This window comes from Vulpes lagopus, chromosome 2 (genome assembly GCF_018345385.1).
Source record: "Vulpes lagopus strain Blue_001 chromosome 2, ASM1834538v1, whole genome shotgun sequence".
Taxonomy (NCBI): domain Eukaryota; kingdom Metazoa; phylum Chordata; class Mammalia; order Carnivora; family Canidae; genus Vulpes; species Vulpes lagopus.
Genome location: NC_054825.1, coordinates 166,676,185 through 166,699,705, shown reverse-complemented (window position 1 = coordinate 166,699,705; position 23,521 = coordinate 166,676,185). Strand labels below are relative to the sequence as shown.

Genomic DNA, 23,521 nt, shown 5'->3' with positions numbered 1-23,521 from the left:
TCTCCATGCTTGCTCTCTCTCTCTCTCTCTCTCTCTCTCAAATAAATAAATAAAGTCTTTTTAAAGAATTGTATTTTTTTTTAATATTTCATTTATTTATTCATGAGAGACACACACAGAAAGAGAGGCAGAGACACAGGCAGAGGGAGAAGCAAGCTCCATACAGGGAGCCTGATGTGGGACTCCATCCCGGGACTCCAGCCAGGATCACGCCCTGGGCTGAAAGCAGGTGCTAAACCGCTGAACCACCCAGGGATCCCCAAGAATTGTATTTTTTAAAGTAATTACAACTAACATGGGGCTCGAACCTACAGCCCTAAGATCAAGAGTTGCATGATCCATTGACTGAGCCAGCCAGGCACCCAGGTAACTCTATATTAAATGTTTGAGGAACTGCCAGACTGTTTTCCAAAGTGTCTCACCACTGTACATTCCCACCAGCAGCCTATGAGGGTTCCAATTCCTCCACAGTCTTGAGATCGTCCTTTGGCCTTTTGATTACAGCCAACCTAGAGGGTGTAAACTGGCATCTCATTGTGATCTTGATTTGCATTTCACTGGTAGCTGATAATATTGAGCTTCTTTTCACATTCTTGAGTCCTACTATTATCTCTGTGAGTAGTTGCTTTTCTCCGGAATGGCAGCTCCACCAATGGCAGAGACCTCACCTGCTGCCTTTCCAATTGCTCTATCCCCAGAGCCTAGAACAGCACCGGACAACTTTTGAACATATTTGCAGACTACAAGTGAACAAAACCGCTTCTCCCCACTCCCCAGCCTCTGCACTGGTCCTTGTTTTAAAGGCACAGATGAGGGACCCCTGGGTGGCTCAGTGGTTGGGCGTCTGCCTTCAGCTCAGGGCGTGATCCTGGGGTCCTGGGGTCGAATCCCACATCGGGCTCCCCATGGGGAGCCTGCTTCTCCCTGTGCCTATTCTCTGCATCTCTATGTGTCTCTCATGAATAAATAAATGAAATCTTTAAAAATAGTAATAATAAAGGCACAGATAGGGCATACCCAGTGGCTCAGCGGTTTAGCACCGCCTTCTGCCCAGGGCGTGATCCTGGAGACCCGGGATCAAGACCCATGTCAGGCTCCCTGCATGGAGCCTGCTTCTCCCTCTGCCTGTGTCTCTGCCTCTCTCTCTCTCTCTGTGTGTCTCTCATGAATAAATAAATAAAATCTTTAAAATAAATAAATAAAGGCACAGATAAGTTAAGTCACTTGCTCAAGATCACACAGCTACTGCATGCCAGAGCAGGATTTGAATTCAAACCTGTGTTCAAGAAATAGTTTTTGAATGAATGAACAAACCCAGGGACAGGAATTTTAGCTGCACTAACATGGTCACATCCCCCAAAAAGACAAGACAGGATGTTACAGGCTAAACATTCGTGTGCCCCCAAAATTCACATGTTGAAATCCTAATCCCCAATGTAATGGTATTAGGTGGTGAAAGAGGCAATTAGGTCATGAGGGTGGAGCCCCCATTAATGGGATTAGTGCCCTCATAAAAGGGAACCCAGAGAGCTCCTTCACCCCTTCTGCCGTGTGAGGACACAGTGAGAACTACGAATAGTTCTTCTATGAAGGTTCAGCAGTCTATGAACCAGGAGGCGGGTCCTTTCTGGACACTGAATCTGCCAGTGCCTTGATCCTGGACTTCCTAGGCTCCAGAACCATGAGAAATAAATATATGCTATTTAAACTATCCAATCTATGTGGGCACCTGGGTGGCTCAGTGGTTGAACATCTGCATTCAACTCAGGTCATGATCCTGGGGTCCAGGCATCGAGTCCCACATGAGGCCCCCCGCAGGGAGCCTGCTTCTCCTTCTGCCTGTGTCCCTGTCCCTCTCTCTCTGTCCCTCTCATGAATAAATAAATAAAATATTTTTAAAAAATAAATAAATAATAAAATAAACTACCAGTCTATGGTATTTTTGTTATAACAAAATAATAGGATATGGGGCAATCTCAAGGTACACAGGATACTTGAATGGATGAATGCAAGAGGGGCACAGCTCAGAGCACAACAGCCATAGTTCAGACTTCCTTCCACGGTCCTCCAGAATGCCCCCACCCCAGAACCCCTATTCCCAACCAGAAAGCTCAAAGCCCCACTTCTCCATCCCCTCCTCACCTGGCGGGGGCTCACAATGATGCTGTTGGATTTCGCCCCTGGTTTGGAGGCCTGATTGGGGGTCTCTCCTGTCAGGGGTTCTGGCCCAGTGGGGTGTGGAGCTCCAGCCAGTCCTGGAGGTCCCGAGATGGCATACTCTGCATAGGTCTGAGGGGCTGCCTGAACCGAGGTCTCCACAGTGGGCAGGCTCCGGGTGGATTTGAATAAGGGCTTGACCTGTGCAGGGGAGGGGAGTGTCAAAATCTAAGTCTGAGCCGCTTCTCCCCACTCCCCAGCCTCTGCACTGGTCCTGGCCACCATTTTCTCTCCCTTGGACCACCATAGTCACCTCCTCACCATCTCCCTGCCTACACCCTTACTCCCCACAGTCTGTTCACTGTCATTTCACATCCCTCTGTTCAGAACCTTGGCGGCTCCCATCTCAGAGCAAAAGCCAAAGCTGTCACTGTAGCCCACAAAACTCTAAAAGAGTCCCTGCCCCCTTGCCTCAGGGGTCTCACCTCCTACCTCTTTCCTTTTGCTTTCTCTCTTCCAGGCCCGTTGCCCTTCTTGCTTGCCCTCAACATTGTCAGGCTCTCTCTGACCCTGGGCCTTTGCACTGGCTGCCCCCTCTGCCTCTAGATGTCCTCACATAGCTCGCTCTTTCACCTCACTGCCAAGATGTCACCTCCTCAGAGAAGCAGTCCCTCTCTTCCATCATCCCCTATATCTTTAGCCCACTCTGTTGTCCTTCCTAGCCCATAGGGAGCAGCCAGTACTCAACACCAGCCGATTGTTTTCCTGTGGGAATGCGATCACAGTGTGGTCAGATCCTTCAATTTACCAAAAGATGTCAAAAGGCAGACTTTTTTTTTTTTTTAATTGCAAAGCCTTCCAATTCTCCAATGTCAGCAATAAATTCATGCTTTGCAAGGCAGGGTGCTGGCCACAGAAAACACATGCCAAGGCCACAGGCTGCTTGCCGGAGCCCCCTCTTGGAATCACCATAACATGTGACAGACAGGGAAACAGACTTGCGGAGAGCAAAGGTGTTTTCCCAAGGTGACCCAGGCCACATTTCCTAACCCACACGGCGGCCACCGGACCGGACCCTTCTTCTCAATCACCCCCTACCTCCCAGCGTTCTCCCCATCTCCTCATCCTACCCCTACAGGAGGGGCCTCATCCTCGCCCAGTGGTATGAAGAATTTCTTCCTCGTGGGTGGCTCGGCGGGGGGCCGCACTGCGTCTCCGTCCATCCCAGGGTTCTTCTGGGGCCTGAAGATGAAGACATGGCGGCGGGAGCGAGTGAGACACCAGAGTCTGCCTTCCCATCCTCCCCGCAGGAACCCCCACTCACTGCCATCCCGCCCTCAAAACCCCAGGGCTCCACAGAGCATCAAGTTGCAAAGAGCCGGTGCCCCAGATTTGTTAAGGCCCCGCCCACAAGGAGCCGCCACCTCCAGCGCGCCCCGCCCCTTACCGTCCAGACTCTTCATTAGCGCCGCCCCTCAAGCACCCCACGTCCTATCCACCCCGCCCTCACTGTTGCCCGCCTTGGGTTTGCCCAGTCCAGCCTCCGTCCCCTCCGCCCCGCCTCCGGGCTCGCACCTGATACCCTCCCCTCGCCCCATCTCGTCCATCTCTCAGACACTGCGACGACTGATTGGCTTCTGCGGGTGCCAGTCGCCTCCCCTCCCGCCCCCCGCCCGTCCGCCCCTCACGACCCAGCCCCGCCGTCGGAGCGCCGGGAGGACTCACCTCCTTGCCCCCGAGCCGGGAGCGGAAGACCGGAGAGACAGCGAGGCGACCCACCCCCGACGCGGCCAGCGCGTCCCCGGGCTCGCCGCACTTCCGGCCTCTCTAGCCCTCGATCCCGCCCTCCGCGTTCCCCCGACGGGTAGAGCTTCGAGAGGGGCGGTCCCCGCGCCGCTCTCTATGGTCCTGGAGGACTGCGGCGGTTTGGGTGGGAGAGAGCCGCGGACTTACCTCCTGGTTGTCTCTGGTTGTCAAGAAGTTCCATTTGGATGCTCTTTTTTTTTTTTTTTTTTTTTTAAGATTTTTCTTTAATTTACTCATGAGAGCCAGAGAGAGGCAAAGACATAGGCAGAGAGAAGTAGGCTCCCTGCGGGGAGTTGAAGCGGGACTCGAACCCAGGACCCTGGGATCAAGACCTGAGCCCAAGGCAGACGTTCAACCACTGAATCACCCAGGCGTCCCTGGATGTCCTTATTAAGCACCTCCTTGTGTTCGACCTCTGGACAGGACTCAGTGTGGGGGTGGGGGGTGTGGGAGGGGTGGAAGGAGATCAAATTGGGTTCCTCCTCTAAGCCCAGGCTTGGGTTGGCATCCCAGCCCTGCCATTGGCTTCGCCTCGGCGTCCGCATTCATTCATTCTTGCATTCCACACGCATTCCCCCTGCGCCGCCTCTGTTCCCCGCCCTGTGCGGGGCAGGGCTGGCGACTCAGCGGTGACCGTTGATTGACAACCATAGCGCCCTCCTGTGCTCCTGGAGCGGTCCCCGTCCAGTGGTCCAGTGGGAGAGACAGACTGGTTCCCCAACAGTGACCACCCGGAGAGGGCAAGGCTGGAATGGGAGACCCCACGATGGCCGGGGAGAGGGGAGAGGCCGCCCAGCCCAGCCCCAGGGTAGGGAAGGGCTTCCTGGAGGAAGGGACATCTGAGCAGAGACCTGGTCGATGAGTTAGTATTAGTCATTTCCTGAAAGAACAGAATCACACTGTTCTAACTTGCGGCTCTCTGGTTACTAAGGAGAGAGAACATCTTTTTTTTTTTAGTTTATTGGTCTTAGGTAGTTTGTCTTCTGTGGATGGCTTGCTCATATCCTTTCAGTTTTTTAAATGGGGTTGTATGCCTTTTTTTTTTCTTTTTTTCTTTTCTTTTCTTTTTTTTTTTTTTTGTTAGTATTTATTTGTAGGGATACTTTACGGATTCCGATTCTAATTCTTATTTGTGTGTATTTCCAGTGTTCCCTCCTAGTTTGTACTTTGTACTTTAACTATTTATGTCACAGAGAAATTCTTAGTGTTTATTCACACCACTTATCAGTCTGTTCATCCTGACTTTGGCTTTTGGTGTATTGTTTGAGACCTGCAGTACCCCAAGGTCATAAATATATCCTGTAATTACTTTTAGTACTTTCCAACTCTGGATTTTGTTTGTCTTTAATCTATACAAGACTTATTTTTGAAACTGCACTATGGCAGGAATTTATGATGAATGTAGCCAATTGTCCTCAAACCATTTATTTTAAAAATCAATCTTTTCCCTAGTTTTGATGAACCAAATTCTCATATACAGGCATCTATTTCTGACATTTCTATTAAAGTGGGGTTTTTGGTTTTGTTTTTTTAGATTTTATTTATTTATTCATGAAAGACCCAGAGAAAGAAGCAGGGACATGGGCACAGGGAGAAGCAGGCTCCCTGTCTGATTCCATCCCAGGAACCCAGGACCATGAGCTGAGCCAAAGGCAGACGCTCAACCACTGAGACACCCAGGGGCCCCTCTATTAAGTTTTATTAATCTCTATATCTGTTCCTTGCCTCCATGCTACACTGTTTTTTTTTTTTTCATGTTGCCCTGTTCAAAGATTTTATTTGGATATGTTTTGTGATCACAGCAGGCAAGTCTCCTCTCTGTTCAGTTTCAAATCTGCCTTTACCATTCTTCCAACCTTTTCTCTTCTAGATGGATTTTAGCAGCTGTTTTTCCACTTCCATGAAGAATCCTACTGAGATTGATATTGGAGTTTCAATGAATTGATGGGTTAATTAAAAGAAGTTTGATATCTTTTTTTAAGATTTTATTTATTTATTTGACATACAGGGAGAGAGAGAGAGCACAAGCAGGGGGAACAGCAGAGGGAGAGGGAGAAGCAGGCTCTCCACCTAGCAGGGAGCCCAATGCAGGACTCGATCCCAGGACCCTGGTCATGAGCTGAGCTGAAAGCCGACACTTAACCGATTGAGCCACCCAGGCACCCTAACATCTTTTTCATATACATGAATATATGGATTGCCTTTATCTCTCCAATGATTCCAGCTTTTGTTATGAGCCTACTATTAAAAGTTTTTTGTAAATAATTTTTATTTGCACAACTGATTCATAAATACATTTTTGTACTAGTCTTCTAGGAGAGCTATAACAAAGTACCCAGGGACGCCTGAGTGGCTCATTGGTTGAGTGTCTGCCTTTGGCTCAGGTCCTGATCCCAGGATGCTGGGATCAAGTCCCACATGGGGCTCCTTGCAGGGAGCCTGCTTCTCCCTCTACTATGTCTCTGCCTCTCTCTGTGTCTCTCATGAATAAAGAAAATCTTTAAAACAAAGTACCCAAAACTGGGTGACTTAGGTCCCAGAAATGAATTGTTTCATGGTTCTAGAGGCTAGAGGTCCAAAGCCAAGGTGTTGACAGGGCTGTGTTCCCTCCGAATGCACAAGGGCTGGATCTGTTGCGGGCCCCTCTCTTAGCTGCTGGTAGTGTCAGGAGTTTCTTGGCTTGTAGATGACCACCTTCTCCCTGTGTGGTGGTCTTTTCTCTGTGTGTGTCTATCTCTGTGTCTAAACTCCCCTGTTTCATAAAGACACCAGTCATATTGGATTGGGGCCCATGCTAATGACCTCATTTTAATTTGATTATCTCTGTAAAGACCTTATTTCCAAATAAGGTCACAATTTGAAGTACCATGGTTAGGACTCCAACGTATCTTTTTTGGAGGACAGGAGTTAACCCACAATTCTGTTACTTTTTATGAACTTCTTCCTTCTAGATTCATTTGACTACTTGCTACAGAGTCTATTCACTTCTAATTCTTTCAGAAAGCATCCTGGCTAATCATGTTCTGAGTCTTGCTCATCTCAAAATGCCTTCATTTCATCCTCACAATTGGAATCTCCTTGGGGCACCTGGGAGGGTCAATTGGTAGAGTGTGTGACTCTTGATTTGGGGTGGTGAGTTTGAACCCCGTGTTGGGTGCAGAAGTTACTTAAAAATAAATGAAATAAACTTTAAAAATAAATAAGATGGGCAGGGCACTTGGGTGGCTCAGTGGTTGAGCTTCTGCCCTTGGCTCAGGTCGTGATCCCGGAGTCCTGGGATCGAGTCCCACATGGGGCTCCCCGCGGGGAGCCTGCTTCTCCCTCTGCCTATGTCTCTGCCTCTGTGTGTGTGTGTGTATCTTATGAATAAATTAATAAAATATTAAATGAATAAATAAATAAATAACCATAACCAAGTCCTGGCCAGCAGGGGCTGGAGCTATTTGGGCCACTGTTGTATCACAGTGGGCCTTCTTACGCTGTCCCCCTTTCCCCCCCAACCTCCCACTCCCCACCCTCCACCCCTATGCGCTTGGCAACCAGAATAGGCTACCAAACTATGTATTGTGTGAATGAACAGAGAACAGAGGCCGAGTGCTACAGCAAGCAACTGCACTGCTGGGAGCCTCAGTTTCCCCATCTGTAACTGCTGAGGACTCAGTAGGACCACAGAGAACTGTATTGAGATGGATGGTTCACTCATTCCTTAAATAACTATATATGGAGCACCTACTATGTGCCAGGCACTGGGGACATAGCTGTGACCAAATCAGCCTAAGTCCCTGCCCTGTGGAGCTGGTGGTCTCATGGAGAAGACACACCATGAGAAAGAAGCACACAAGGGCACCTGGGTGGCTCAGTTCATTAAGTGTCTGCCTTCAGCTCAGGTCATGAGCTCAGAGTCCTGAGATCTGGTTCTGCATCTGGTTCCCTGCTCAGTGAGGAGTCAGCTTCTCCCTCTCCCTCTGCCTGCCGCTTCCCCTGCTTGTGAGCTCTCTCTCTCCCTCAAATAAATAATTTTTTTAAAGATTTTATTTATTTATGCATGAGAGACAGGGAGAGAGCAAGAGAGGCAGAGACAAAGGTAGAGGGAGAAGCAGGCTCCATGCAGGGAACCCGATACAGGACTCGATCCCAGGACCCCGGGACCACGACCTGAGCCAAAGACAGATGCTCCACCCCTGAGCCACCCAGGCGTCCCAATAAATAATTTTTTTAAGATTTTATTTATTTATTTATTTATTTATTTATTTATTTATTTATTTATGAGAGGCATAGGGAGAGAGGCAGAAACATAGACAGAGGAGAGGCAGGCTCCCTGTGGGGAGCCCAATGCAGAACTCCATCTCAGGACCCCGGGATTACGACCTGAGCCTAAAGCAGATGCTCAACCACTGAGCCACCCAGGTGCCCCTCAAATAACATCTTTTAGAAAAAAGAAAAAGCAGCATACAAATAAGAGAGTTTCAGCGGGCCACATGTGCTATGAAGAAGATAAAGCACGGTGCCCTGAAGCAGGTGATGCAGGAGGGAAGGTCACACTGTCACAGGATGAGGAGCTCTATAAATAATAAAAATATTACCGCCACGTAGAGTACCATCAAAATAGAGCACTTACTCTGAGCTAAGTTAGCCTCACAATAATCTTCCCCTTAGGCATTCATAGGTCACTTGACATGCGAGGGAACTGAGGCCCCAGTGACACAGAGAAGGACCATGCCAATGTGTTCCTGAATCCAAGGGCAAGAGAGTTTATTCTAGAAGGAGGCCAACCTGAGTGGGCTTAGTTTCTCCCTTTGGAGAATGGAATTGCCAAACAAACCTGCAACTCGAGCCTTTTCCGCCAGGGGGCGATGGCGCCCCACAAGAGGATTTGGGGTGCCGGGGCGCGGGGAGCTGCTCCGCTAGGATTCCCCCAAAGCACCCCCCAACACACAGAGGACCCTGCGCAGGGAGCCCCTTCACTACCTCCCTCTCGTTTCTTCGTGGCAGGAAGTGCAGCGAAGGCCCTGCCACCTGCGGTTAACGTAGTGGGGAGCCTGTCAGCGGTAGTTGCCGCCGGGACACGTTGCCCTCGGTTCTACATCATTTCCAAGTTTTGATTTTCCTTATTTATTTTATTTTATTTTATTTTATTATTTTATTTTATTTTATTTTATTTTATATTTTATTTTATTTTATTTTATTTATTCATGAGACACATTGAGAGAGAGGTAGAGACAGAGGCAGAGGGAGAAGCACGCTCTGTGGGGGGCCTCATGTGGGACTCGATGCCAGGACCCCGGGATCATGTCCTGAGCCACCCAGGTGCGCCCCCCCCCCCCATTTTGATTTCTCCTCGATTCCCCAATAGAACTTTCAGATCCTGGATTGGAAGCTTCCCGGCTCCCAGAGGTGCGAGTTGGAACGTTCCACCTGTCCTCACTCCGACTCCGCGTCGTCCTCCTTCCAAACGCTCCAAGTTCAAATTCCAACTGCAATTCGAGTTCCCCGGGGGGACTCCCCGAGAATCCGGCCCCAGCTCCACTCCCACAGCGTCCCCTAACCCTAACGTCGAGGTTCCTGGGCGCCTCCGAGGCACTGGAGTGGGGATGGAGACTACGGGGACCCCCGCCCCCGATTCCGCGGAGGAACCCTGGGCGGGGGGCACGGAGGCGCCATCCGAAGGCCCTGGAAGCGGGGTGCGGCCGAGGGGCGCAGTGACCAGGCCGGCGTTCCCACCCGCCTCTAAACTTAGCCGCAGTGACGCGCGGCCCGGCGATCGCGGCGGGGCTGGGGACGCAGGGGGGCCGGAGCGGAGGGGGGCGGCTCGGCTCCGAGAGCCTCTATTTATAGCGCCCGGAGCCCGAAATAGCGCGGAGCCGAGCGGCCTGCATGACGCGGGAGCCGCCGGGGACTGACTCACCCGGCCCCGAGCGGCGGCCCCCGGATGGGGGGACAGTGGAGGCGCCCGGCCCCGACCCCGCGCCATCCCGGGCACCTCTTCTGTCCGGCCGTCCCAAGTCTCCACCCGTCGCTGGGGACGGATATGCAGCAGAAGCGAGGATCTGCAGCGCGAGAGACTGAGGTTAGATCAGAGGTGGGACTTCCGCCGAAGGGCCCAGAATCGAGGAACTTTCTTTCTCTTTCTTTCTTTCTTTCTTTCTTTCTTTCTTTCTTTCTTTCTTTCTTTCTTTCTTTCTTTCTTTCTTTCTTTCTTTCTTTCTTTTTCTTTCTTTTTTTCTTTCTTTTCTTTTCTTTTTTCTTTCTTCTTTTCTTCTTTCTTTCTTTCTTTTTTTTCTTTCTTTCTTTCTTTCTTTCCTTTTCTTTCTCTTTCCTTTCTTTCTTCCTTCCTTTCTTTCCTTCCTTCCTCTTTCCTTTCTTTTCTTTCTTTTCTCTTTCTTTTCCTTCCTTCCTTTCCTTTCTTTCCTTCCTTTCTTTTTCTTTTTTCTCTTTTCTCTCTTTTGTCTGTCTGTCTTTCTTTCTTTCTTTCTTTCTTTCTTTCTTTCTTTCTTTCTTTCTTTCTTTCTTTCTTTCTTTCTTTCTTTCTTTCTTTCTTTTCTTTCACATAAGTGCTACACCTGACTCGGGGCTTGAGCCCATAACCCTGCGATCCAGAGTCACCTGCTCTACCAGTCACGGAGCCAGCCAGGTGCCCTTCCAGGAACTAACTTTATATTTTAAAAAAAGGTTGGGAAGGAAGGAAGATTTAGGAACTAGAATATGCACACACACACACACACACACACACACACACACCTATTTCTCACCAGCGACAGGACCAAATCATCTTGTGGACAGAGAAACAATAACCTGGCCAATCACCAGACCAGAGCTGTCCATCTCTCCAGGGCTCCTTGCATGCTCTTCCCACTGCCTAGCATGCCCTTCCCTATTTCCCCATTTATAAGAACTTGTGTCCCTCAGGGACCCAGTGCTAAAGGCAGTCCCTCCCAAATGACAACTCTGTGACCCACAGGACTTGGAGCACCACAAAGGCAGGGCCAGGCCCGTCTCAGTCATCACTACGTCCCTAGCACTGCCCAGCACAAGACAGGCCTCTGGAGAAATTAACTACATGAATAAAAAATGTTGGCAATAAAATAAAATGACGTTCCCCAAATTATAATAGCAAGTGTTTATTATATGCTACAAGCCAGGTGTGAGTCGGAGAGTCATCTCCCCCGGGTCTCACTATAACCTTAGCAGGGAGAGGTGCTTTTACTATTTTAATGATTACTATCCCCACGTTAGAGATGAAGAAACCACAGCTCAGAGAATATCTGAGCTCAGACAGTATCTCAGCTCAAAGAATATAAGCTCATCTTGCTTGTAGTCAAAGCTGTCTCTTGAACAAGGCCCCTGGTCCCCAAAGATGTTCACTTTCCCAGGATACTGTCTCTGGGCTCTGTCAAACCCGAAGCTAACGAATGATGCTCAAAGTGCAGTCCATGGAACCCTGGCCCATTCCCCAGTACTCTTTCAAGGAATTCAAGAGGTTAAAATGTTTATAATAATATAAAAACACTTACTTGCCTTTTTCATGTTCACTGTCTCGTGTGCAAGGTGCAGCCTGTATAATACCACAATACACTAGACACAGAAGCAGGTGTGAGGACAACACATAACTATCTGCCGGCGAGCCAGACATTAAAGTGATCTGCAAAAATTATAAAATGATGCCCCTCTTCTCATTAAATGTTTTCTGGTTTGGGGATATATGGTTATTTTTAATCAAAAAATATATGATTTTATTTTAACATGAAATTTTTTTAAAGATTTTATTTATTTATTCATGAAAGACACAGAGAGAGAGAGAGAGAGAGAGAGAGAGAGGCAAAGACAGGCAGAGGGAGAAGCAGGCTCCATGCAGGGAGCCTGACGTGGGACTTGATCCAGGGTCTCCAGGATCAGGCCCTGGGCTGAAGGTGGTGCTAAGCCGCTGAGCCACCTGGGCTGCCTGAAATTGTTTTTTTTTTTAAAGAATCAAATGTTTTTAAAATTTCTCAGTTTTGGGTGCCTGGGTGGCACAGTGATTGAGCGTCTGCCTTCAGCTCAGGTTGTGATCCTGGGATCCTGGGATCGGGTCCCACATTAGGCTCCCCACAGGGGGCCTGCTTCTCCCTCTGCCTGTCTCTGCCTCTCTCATGAATAAATAAATTAATTTTTGGGATCCCTGGGTGGTGCAGCGGTTTAGCGCCTGCCTTTGGCCCAGGGCGTGATCCTGGAGACCCGGGATCGAATCCCACGTTGGGCTCCCGGTACATGGAGCCTGCTTCTCCCTCTGCCTGTGTCTCTGCCTCTCTCTCTCTGTGTGTGTGACTATCATAAATAAATAAAAGTTAAAAAAAATAAATTTTTAAAAATTAGTTTTAATTTATAATGCAGTAAATATTGATAGATATAATCCACATTAAAAAAAACCTCTTTGCAAGAAAAAAAAGCCCAACTCTTTGGAGTCCTCAATAATTTTTAAGAGCATAAGGGGTCCTGAGACCAAAAGTTTACAAATCACTGAACTAATAATCATGTATACTTGGTAAGTATTATATAAAGGACATTCTTGTCCTTTATACATCATTTCCACTGAGGACAGGAGAGGTTTCTCTGTCAAAGTAGCGTTTAAGAAGAGACCTAAAGGGACACGTGGCTGACTCAGTCAGTAGAGCATGTAACTCTTGATCTTGGGGTTGTGAGTTCAAGCCTACTTAAATACATACATATATACATAAAAGAAGAGAATGGAACGATGATTGGGAATTGGCTAGGTGAAGGGAGGGAGAGTTTTCAAGGTGGCGAAGCAGCTTATGCAAAGGCTGGTTATGCAAAGGCTGATAGGTAATTGCTAGGTGAGTTTTTTTTTTTTTTAAGATTTTATTTATTTATTCATGAGAGACACAGAGAGAGAGGGGCAGAGACACAGGCAGACAGAGAAGCAGGCTCCCCACAGGGGGATGTGGGACTCGTTCCAGGGACCCTGGAATCAGGCCCTGGGTCAAAGGCAGGTGCTCAACTGCTGAGCCACCCAGGTGTCCCAGTAGGTGAATTTTAAGAAGGCCCATGTATCTGGAGCACAGGGAGCAAAGGGGAGAATGGAAAGAAATAAGGCAGAGCAATTAAGGGACCAGATTCCTTGAAGGCTATAGTAAGTATTTTAGATGTTATTTTGAGTGGAGAATGAACTATAGGGGAGCAAAGATGGAAGCAGGAAGCCCCGTGAAAAAGGAACTGCCATTGTCAGATGGTAACCTGGACTAGGGTGATGGAAAGTCAAGGGCAAAGCTTAGGTTTGAGGGCAGTAACACGAACCACAATTGCAGACTGGGGAAGAAAGTTGAGAATTCCGGCTGAGCCTCCTCAGGTTGTTGAAACCTCTAAGACATCCTGGGGGGAAAGGTCAAATAGATAGAAGGGAGTTCCAGGCTCAAGATTAAAATCTGGGGTGCCTCCGTGGCCCAGTCATTTAAGTGTCTGCCTTCGGCTGAGATCAGGATCCAGGGGTCCTGGGATCAAGCCCCTCATCAGGCTTCCTGCTCAGTGGGGAATTTGCTTCTCCCCCTTCCTCTGCCTGCCGCTCCTCCTGCTTCTTCTCTCTCTCTGCCAAATGAATAAATAAAATCTAAAAAAGAAAAAAAGAAGATTAAAAGCTAAAACTATTTTAGTATGAGAATTTGGCCAGTTTGCCTGTTAGAAGGCCAACCACCAAATATTTGTGTGAACGGAATTTTATCTATTATTAAAAATACAAAGATAGTTGGAGATCTTTTTTTAAAAAAAATATTTTTAAGTAAGCTCTCCCAGAGTGGGGCTCAGACCCAAGATCAAGAGTCACATATTCTTCTGTCTGAGCCAGCCAGGTGCCCCAATAGTTGCAGGTCTTTAACCAACAATGTCTAGTAGCAGTAATCAGCTAGAAATTATAATAAAAATAAGGAGTTAGCAAACTAGAAAAATACCAACTGCATGTACACTGGTAACTCTCAGGTTTTTTTTAATTATTTATTTGAGAGACAGAGAGTGTGGGTGGGGGTAAGAGCAGAGGGAGAGGGACAAGCAGACATGGGGCTCCCAGCACCCTGAGACCATGACCTGAGTCAAAACCAAGAGTTGGATGCTCACACAAATATTTGGTGGTTGGCCTTCTAACAGGCAAACTGGCCAAATTCTCATACTAAAATAGTTTGTTGATTCTTTAAGTTTTTCCTTGAAAATGATCCACATGGGGCAGCTCGGGTGGCACAGCAGTTTAGCACCGCCTTCAGCCTGCGACGAGATCCTGGAGTCCCAGGATGGAGTCCCACATCGGGCTTCCTGCGTGGAGCCTGCTTCTCCCTCTGCCTGTGTCTCTGCCTCTCTCTTTCTCTCTGTGTCTCTCATGAATAAATGAATAAAGAATCTTTAAAAAATAAAATAAAATAAAATGATCCAAATGGCAGTTTTCTCTCTTGCCTTCTGATCTTTACATCTCGTTTATTTTTCTTGTCTTATACGGCATTTGCAAAGACTTCCAGGACTGTGACAAGTGGCAAAGTTGATCGATTCTCATGCCCTGCACATTACAACCCTCGAATATGACTCATCTCATTATCTCCATTCTACAGAGGGAGAAAGTGAGGCACAGAGAAGGTAGTCTCTTGCCCAAGGCCACACAGCAAGGAATCAGTCAAACTTGGATTACAACCAAAGCTTGTGTTCTCAACCACCGCCTTAAAAGAAAACTCAATAAGCATATTTTTTTCAACAGGCAAAATACTCTGCAAATTTCCACAGGGATCTCTGAATTTTGGATGAGGAGCCGGGGACTTGTGGTCTGGTTCTGGCTCCGCCCCCTTGCCTAGACTCAGTTTCCTCTGGTGATGGAGGGTTGGAAAAGATGGTATCTGAAAGCCACAGAAACTCTGCCTTCGAGTGGAGGAGACAGGCCCCCAAATAGATCATGTTCATTTCCTGTGGCTGCCTAACAAAGTACCACAAACTTGGAGGCTTAAAGCAACAGTTTATTCTCTCACTGTTCTGGAGGCCGGAAATCCTAAATCCAGGTGTCTGGCAGCAGGGCCACAGTCCCCACCCCCCATGCCCCTGAAGGTTCTGGGGAGATCCTTCCTTGACCCTTGCAGCTTCTGGTGGCTCCAGGCACTCTTGGGCTTGTGGCCGGATCACTCCAGTCTCTGTGTTCCTCTTCACAAAGATTCTCCTCTACCTTGCGAGTCCCATCACCCTCTGCCTTTTTCTTCTAAGGACACTTTGCCGCTGGGTTTAGGGGCTGCTTGGATAATCCAAAATGATGTCATCTCGAGATCCTCCCCTTAATTACATCTGCAAAGACCGTTTGTCCAAATCAGCTCACCTCCACAGGGCTCAGGTGGACATATCTTGGGTGGGGAGGGGTACATCATTCAACCCATGACACAGATCAAACGGGAAAACCCATAACAGGGAAATGAATACATGGCAGTTAGACTGGGAGGTGTCCAAAACTTCATGATTGCACATGCCCATTCCAGCGTGGAATGGTGGAGACCCTCCCTTGAGAATCCAAGTGACCTGAACGTCACTGTTAGAGGCTGTGTGTGTGCTGCCTACTTACTCCTGGACATCCTCAACTCCGAGGATGGGAAGTCCTTTCATGTTTTAAATTAATTTATTTATTCATGAGAGACACGGAGAGAGAGAGACAGGCAGAGGGAGAAGCAGGCTCCATGCAGGGAGCCCGATGTGGGACTCGATCCCATAACCCCAGGATCACACCCTGAGCAGAAGGCAGACAGACGTTCAACCACTGAGCCACCCAGGTGTCACCAGAGGATGGGAAGTCTTGAAGGGAGCTTTTCTTCAACTGTTTTAAAGATTTTATTTATTTGAATGAGAGAGAGAGAGAGAGAGAGAGAGAGAGAGAGGAAGGGGAGGGGAAGGGAGGAGCAGAGGAAGGACAAGCAGACTCCGTGCTAAGAGCGGGCTAGATGTCAGGACCCTGAGATCATGACCTGAGCCGAAACCAAGAGTTGAACACTTAACGGACTAAGCCACCCAGGGCACCCCCCCCTTCTTCAACTGTTAATGTGGGGTCAAGGGACCTTCTCCTACACAAAAGCAGCAAACAGTAGTAAAAAGCAATACTCACACAGCACTTAATTATGCCAGGCCCCGGTCTAAACGTTTAAAATCTATGAACTCACTTAATCCCCACAAAATCCCTTTGAGGTCCTTTTATAGAAAAATAAACTGAGGTGCCAGGAGGTTGCAATTACAGGTTGCAAGTTACAGAGCTAATACTGGAACCCTGCAGTCTGGGTGCAGAGTCTGGGGGCTTGACTGTAACCTAAGATAAACCATCACATGTTAAATCTGGACTTTGAGGGGACTCCTGGTGAGCTCAGCTGGTTAAATGGCTGGCTCTTGATTTCAGCTCAGGTCATGATCTCAGGGTCCTGGGATCAAGCCCCACATGGGGCTCCAAGTTCAATGCAAAGTCTGCTTCAGATTCTCTCCCTTTCCCTCTGTCCCTCCCCCTGATGCTCTCTCTCTCTCTCTCTGTCTCTCTCTCTGAGATAAATAAATAAATCTTAAAAAAAAAATCTGGACTTTGAGGAAACCACACTCCTAGATCTGTGCTCAGAAAATTGTCCAGCTATGCTGTCAGATAGGGCAGCCATTGGCTGCATGGCATTCTTGAGTGCTTGAAACATGGTTGGTCCAAAAGACTTAGTGCAGCCAGAAAAAGAAATGTAAAATATTTCATTAAAAATTGCTGATTTGGGACGCCTGGTTGGCTCAGCGGTTGAGTGTGCAAAGTGTGATCCCGAAGTCCAGGGATCAAGTTCCACATAGGACTCCTCATGGGGATCCTACTTCTCCCTTTGCCTGTGTCTCTGCCTCTCTCTGTGTATCTCTCATGAATAAAAAAAAAATAAAACAAAATAAAACAAAACAAAAAGATTATTTATTTATTTAATTCATGAGAGACACAGAGAGAGAGGCAGAGACACAGGCAAAGGGAGAAGCAGGCTCCCTGCAGGAAGCCTGATTGCAGGACTCCATCCCCAGACTCAGGAATCACACCCTGAGCCAGAGGCAGACGCTCAACCACTGAGCCACCCAGGTATCCTAAAAGTTCCTGGTTTTGAAGGATGCCTGGGTAGCTCATTCAGAAGAACATGTGACTCTTGATCTCAGGGTTAAGAGTTCAGGCCCTGTGCTGGATGTAGGGACTACTAAAAAAGATAAACTTAAAAATATGCTGATGATATTGAGCACATGGTGATATAATTAATATTTTGCAGCTCTCCGCTTAAATAATACACATGAACAAAATTATTTTCACCTGTTCCTTTTTACTTTTTCTAGGGTGGCTCCTAGAACATTTAAACTTACACAGGTGGCTTGCATCGTATTTATCACGGGCAGCTCTGGTCCACGGAATTTGCCATTAGCATGTTCTCCATCCGGGAGGACATTGGGTGCTGGGGTGCCATTTGTTCTGGGGCCACTGAACCTTGAGATTTCTTCCCATGTGCTACAACAATCCATCCCAGAAGAACAGTCAAGTAGAGTGACTGATACTCAGGTCAAAATGTGGCCCCTAAAGGAATTTCTAAAATCCTTTCCACCACCATGCGCAGATAGAGAGGCCACAGTACCACATATAGGATTTTGTGGTCACTCTATATAATTTATTTTTTTAAAAGACTTATTTATTTATTTACTTATTATTTTAGAGAGAGGGAGGGGGAGGGCGAAGCAGGCTCCTCGCTGAGCAGAGAGCCTGATGTGGAGCTGGATCCCAGGACCCTGACATCATGACCAGCCGAAGGCAGATGCTTAACCCACTGAGCCACCCAAGCATCCCTAGAGTTTATTTTTCATTCATATAAGTGTGTGCCTCTACGGAGAATGCTATAAAACAAAAACTTACAAAACTGAGATAGATGCTCGACATAACTGGACAAGCCAGGCTACCTCAAGGTCCAGAGGTCAACTACAGACTCTGTCCCTTTCCTGGCTGTGATTCTTTCGGTAAGTCACTTGTTCTCACTGGGGCTCAGTGCCTTCATCCAGAAACTGGGAATGTTTGTTCCTGGCCCCGAGGGTTATTGGGGGGAACTCCATGAGGTAGAATGTGCAAAGTGCCCAGCGCACTGCCTAGCAGAAAATAATCTACACTGCCCAGATTTCTTAGGCAGGGAGGGGGGGAAGTGGGGGTTTAGGTAGAGGGATTCCATGCTAGGTTCTGAGCAGAGGGGATGGCTGAGATGGACCTTGAAGGATGGAGAAATATTCACTAGGTGGAAAAGCATGGGGAAGGTATCCTGGCAGAAGGAACCAAAGTTCAAGTTCAGGTAGCATGCCAGAGCACAATATGATCAGGAAAAGGCAAGGGGGTTCAGGTGTGATTTGAGGGCAAAATGAAAGTGTGCTGGGGCAAAGCGGGGGGCAAGAGATGAGGTTGAAGAAGCAGCAGCATTCAGGCCACAGAGGGTCTCGTAGGTCATAGGACTGGAGCACTGGGGAGCCATAGTAGGCTCTGAGCAGGAGAAAGACCTGACAGGAGCAAGTCTGTGTTTTTGCCAGATCCTTCTGGATGGGAGGTAGGTAGTACTGGGGCAGGAAAACGGAGGAGTGGAGGGCAGGATGAAGTGGGGATAGGGGATCAAGTTGGAAGGGGGAAGAGCCAGAACATATGAAATCTTGGGGCGCCTGGGTGGCTCAGTTGGTTAAGCATCCGATTCTTGATTGGCTCAGGTCATGATCTCAGAGTCCTGGGATCGAGCCTCACATCAGGCTCCCTGCTCAGTGAGGAGTCTGCTTCTGCCTCTGGCTCTGCCTCTCACCCCTTCTCATGCTCACTCTGTTTTCCTTCTCAATAATAATAATAAATAAATAAATATATAATAATATATATAATAATAATAAATAAAATATTTTTTAAAAAAGAACATATGAAATCTTTAAAAGATAGAATGAAGAGGAGGGACAAGCTATGGGGGGAAAGAGAAAGAAGGCATCCAGGATGAGGCCAGGCCTCTGGTCCAGGAGACAGGGTCAGTGGTGGGCCTATGCCTGAGCTGGGGACCCTGGAGGAGGAGGCACAGGAAGGAAGCTATTGAGGTCAGGGTGAAATCCTGTGGGACATCCAGGAGGCAACATCCAAGAGCTGCCCAGACAGTTGAGTCTAAAGGGCAGAAGAGTTGGCCAGGCTGAGACCAGGAGGCTGTCAGAGTTCAGACAGGGCTGAAATCCTGACAGTGGGAGGTGGAGGGTGCAGCAGGGTAATCTCACATCGGGCAACCATGACTGTGGGAAGTGGCCCTGCCCAGCACAGCAGCCTTGGCCCCCAGGTTCTCATGTCTGTCTACACCTGGGGACATGGAGATGGGTAAGCCCAGAGCCCCACAGGAGAGCCTGATCAGTAGAAGAGCCCAGATGCACACAAGCAGTCCATGCCTCCACAGGGGGAAGTGTATGATGAACGTGGGCTCCAGGAAGTACAGAGATCCATTCGCAAGGACTAGGGACAGGGCAAGTGTCAGGACCAGTTCCTAGAAGGGGCTTGGAAAGGGAAAGGGAATTAATTAGAAGTCTCTCAGCTTCAAGTGCAAACACATTTAGGGAAATGTATTGTCTCACGTTAAAAAAATTATAATAATGGGATACCTGGGTGACTCAGTGGATGAGCGTCTACCTTGGGCTCAGGTCCTGGGATCGAGTCCTGCATCAGGCTCCCCATAGGGAGCCTGCTTTTGTCTCTGCCTGTGTCTCTGCCTGTGTCTCTGCCTCTCTCTGTGTGTCCCTCATGGATAAATAAATAAAATCTTTAAAATAATAATAAGTAAGTAAAGGTCAAGGGTAATACCACCTTCAGTCACAGCTTGATCCAGGAGCTCAAATATGACATGAAGTCACTATCCAATCTCTAGGTTCCATTTTTCTCTGATTTTTTTTTCTCCTCCAGAGGACTTTCCTTGAGGTAGTAAAGATGGCCCCAGCAGCTTAGAGCTTACATCCCACCCTCTTAGTGACCCCAAAGGGAAGAAAGGTCTCCTGCCCTGTGGTTCCATCACTCACAAACTGGATTGGGCCACATGTCCACCCTTGAAACAAGCACTTTCATCAGAAGGCAGAACTGGAATGCTCTGATTCGCTGATCCTGGATCATGTTCCCTTCCCGGGAAAGGAAGAGTGGGGTGTGATATACAGGTGAACTGAAATTTAGGCAGGGGTGGTTTCCCAAAGGACAAGGAGAATGCAGAAGGCTGGCAAAGCTACAGATGTCCATGAGGCTCAGAGAAATGGGAGGCGGGGAAACAGATTCCTCATTTGTTAACGAGGCATGGGAATAGTACCTTATCTCCTAGGTCTAGAGAGAGGATTCAGAGAAATAATGCAGGTGAGGCATTTAGCAGACTTCTGCAAAAAATAACTAAGTGGCGAATAAATGGCACCTCTTTTTTTTTTTTTTAAGATTTTAAGTAACCTCTACTCCCAATATGGGGCTCGAACTTATATCCTGAGATCAAGAGTCACACACTCCATGCAGGGAGCCAACCAGGTGCCTCTGCAGCTATTATTTTTAAAATACGTCTTTCTGCCTCTCTCTCTGTGTCTCTCATGAATAAATAAATAAAAATTTAAATTTAAAAATTAAATTAATTAATTAAATTTAATTTTTAAAATTTTATTTATGACAGTCACACAGAGAGAGAGGCAGAGACATAGGCAGAGGGAGAAGCAGGCTCCATGCACCGGGAGCCCGACATGGGATTCGATCCCGGGTCTCCAGGATCGCGCCCTGGGCCAAAGGCAGGCGCCAAACCACTGTGCCACCCACGAATCCCTAATATTAATTTTAATTAAAAATTATAATAATGGGATCCCTGGGTGGCTCAGTGGTTGAGAGCATCTACCTTCATTTCAGGTCATGATCCCTGGGTCATGGGATCAAGTCCCGCATCGGGCTCCTGCATGGAGCCTGCTTCTCCCTCTGCCTGTGTCTCTGCCTCTCTCTCTGTGTCTCTCACGAATAAACAAATAAAATATTTTTAAAAATAAATAAAATAGTAATCAATACTGCCACTGCTGAGGATGAACAGAATCTGTATGCTGGGAGGTCATGAGCTCCCAGGCACAGGATGTGACCTAAAATTGAACAAGCACACACTGGAAGCTCATGCAGTCTACCTTCTGCAAGCTCAGTGCCCAACTGGTTTCTTTCCAGGCTTCTGTCACCAGATCTGTGAAATGGGAAGAGAGTTTGAATTAAAACACAAGGCTGTTTTAGATGCCTCTTCTCAACAGATTGCAGTCAGCTCACCTTCTCAGAGAAAAGCCTTTCCTGACTCCTCTTGCCAAAATATCCTCATTCATTCATTCATTCATTCATTCAAGTGATCTCTACACCCTGCATGGGCCTCAAACTCACTACTCCCAGGTCAAGCCAGCCTGGTGCCCCGTCCCCCTTTATTTTAACAAATCATCGTATTTTACTTTCCTTATAGCACTTAATCACAATCTGAAAGCATCTTATTTACTTTCTGCCTCCCCATTAGAACGTCAGTCCCATGGGAGGCCTGCTCAGGGCGTGATCCCACCCCGGGGGTAGAGTCCCGCATCGGGCTCCCTGCATGGAGCCTGCTTCTCCTCCTGCCTGTGTCTCTGCTCCTCTCTCTGTGTGTGTGTGTCTCTCGTGAATAAATAAATAAAATGTTTTTAATAAAATATTTTTTTAAAAAAGGAACGTAGCCTCAGGAGGGCAGGAATCGGGAATCCCTGTCTTGTTCACGGCTCTGCCCCAGTCACCTGCCCCCAGTGCCTGGCACACAGGCGGCCCTTGATAAATTCCTTGAACACGAGATAAACATCACTTCTGCGAGGCAGTAAGCTCCCCCATTGGCAGAGGCATCCAGGCTGAAGCAGAGGGATCGTACCTCGCAATTCATGCTGCAAGGCCCCTCGCCGGCCTCAGTGTCTCAGTGTCGTCGTTAGTGAAGTGGGTCCGCGGGCAGGTGGCCCCAGGCCCCCTTCCTGCCTGCGATCCCCGCGGCGGCCACCAGGGGGCGCGGCGCCCCTGCCCACAGCCCGCCCGCGGCCGCCGAGCCCCGGTGGACGCGTCCCGACGTCCCTGGAATGTTCTGCGCCCCGGGCGAGCGGAACCCGGGAGGCTCGAGCGGATGCGAGGCGTCCGAGGCCGGCGGGCCGCGCTCCTCGCCGCGCAGGGGGGCGGGCGGGCGGGAGGTGACTCAGGCGCGCGCCCCCGGCCCCCGGCGCTGGCGAGGGGGCGCGCACGGCCTCGGGAACCCGCGCGGCGCCGCGTCCATTTTTACCCGAGCGCCGCTAAAAATAGTCGCCGCGCTCGGAGCCGAGCCCGAAATAGCGGCCCCCAGATAAGGCAGGACGACTCAGCGCTTCCGGGGAGCGGAAGGGGAGGCAGCGGGGGGCGGAGGATGGAGCCGGGCTCCGCGGGGCCTCGCCGCGCCGTCCCGGCCGTCCCCCCGCCCGCCCCCTGCCCGGGCCACCGCGCTGCCCCCGGCGGCCCCGCGCCTGTCACCAGCCTGGCTTCCCGCTCCCCGCGGCGCCCCGCCACCCAGCTTCCCTGGCAGCCCTCATCCCCGACCGCTGGCCCTCCGCTCCGCTCCGCTCCCCTGCCCTGCCCCGCCGCCGCCGCGTCCCCAGCGGGTGCTCGGCCCTCCACCTACCCGTCCCTGAGCCCTGGCCCCGCTCTCCCCGCCCCGCCGCCCCGACCTCAGGCCTTCCTGACTCTGCCTCTGCACCCCCCATCCCAGTTCTCCGCCCAACTTCTATGGGCAGGGGTGGGTTGTGGGGAGAGGGGAGGGGGTGGGGAGACCACAGGAAGTCAGACAAGCTGAGGGCCCGGGGTGAGGCACCTTGACTTCTTGGTTTGCTTCTACAGTGGACCCGGTAGGTCTATGTCTGGGTCGGTGCCAGTTTCCTCCCCTATGTCCAGCCTTAGGATTCAGGCTGGGGCCAGACAGGAGGTCTTCCGGTCACCAATGTTGGGGGGCTCCGAGCCGGCAGCCCAGCCCTCTGTGCACAGCCCTTCCTCACTGTGTTGTTCCCAGCAATCCTAAGCCCACCACAGTTCTTTCCTCCCTTGCAAGTCTGTGATTGGACACAACAGCTCCAGGCCTGGGAATGGGCATTGATTGAAACAGCCAGAACCCTGCTTTTTCTGGGCCCAAGTGACCCCTTTGCACTTGGATCCTCTAAGGCACCTTCCCATTCTGATATCCTGTGGCTTTCAGTGCTTAGTCCAAGAATCAGCTTCAAGGAATCTTACATTGCATTTTTCTAAAGGTCCAAAGGCAACACCTACATCTTCTAGTGTCTGAAACATCACAGGACAGACGGACTGCCCTGTTCTTTTGTGGCCCCAGAAAGCAGGATGTAGTAGACAGATGTTGGTTCAGGTAGAATTGCCTGGCTGTGGATGGAAGGCCTCAGGTGGTCGTAAGGTCCCTGTCCCTAGAGGACACCAAGCTTCAGCCAGATTCCTACTTGTTTTATTGTCTGGATGGCTGGGGGACCTCACTACCAGGCAAATGGACTGAACTGGAAGGTCTAAGGC

General features: G+C 49.2%; 1 protein-coding gene across 4 annotated transcripts in view; it reads right to left on the bottom strand.

The window, feature by feature from the left end:
• Nucleotides 1-22,005, bottom strand: part of ERCC1 (ERCC excision repair 1, endonuclease non-catalytic subunit) — a 34,499-nt gene extending 12,494 nt beyond the window's left edge. Inside the window, exons 1-4 of one of the 4 annotated variants that reach the window (XM_041746361.1) lie at nt 21,864-22,005; nt 21,118-21,170; nt 3,288-3,399; nt 2,143-2,358 (exon numbers count right to left, since the gene is read on the bottom strand). In XM_041746361.1, the coding sequence (XP_041602295.1) occupies nt 2,143-2,358; nt 3,288-3,380 (309 nt within the window). In that variant the 5' untranslated portion in view covers nt 3,381-3,399; nt 21,118-21,170; nt 21,864-22,005. The other 3 variants (XM_041746360.1, XM_041746359.1, XM_041746362.1) reach the window with 3 other exon arrangements.
• Between the last annotated feature and the right edge of the window lie 1,516 nt (nt 22,006-23,521).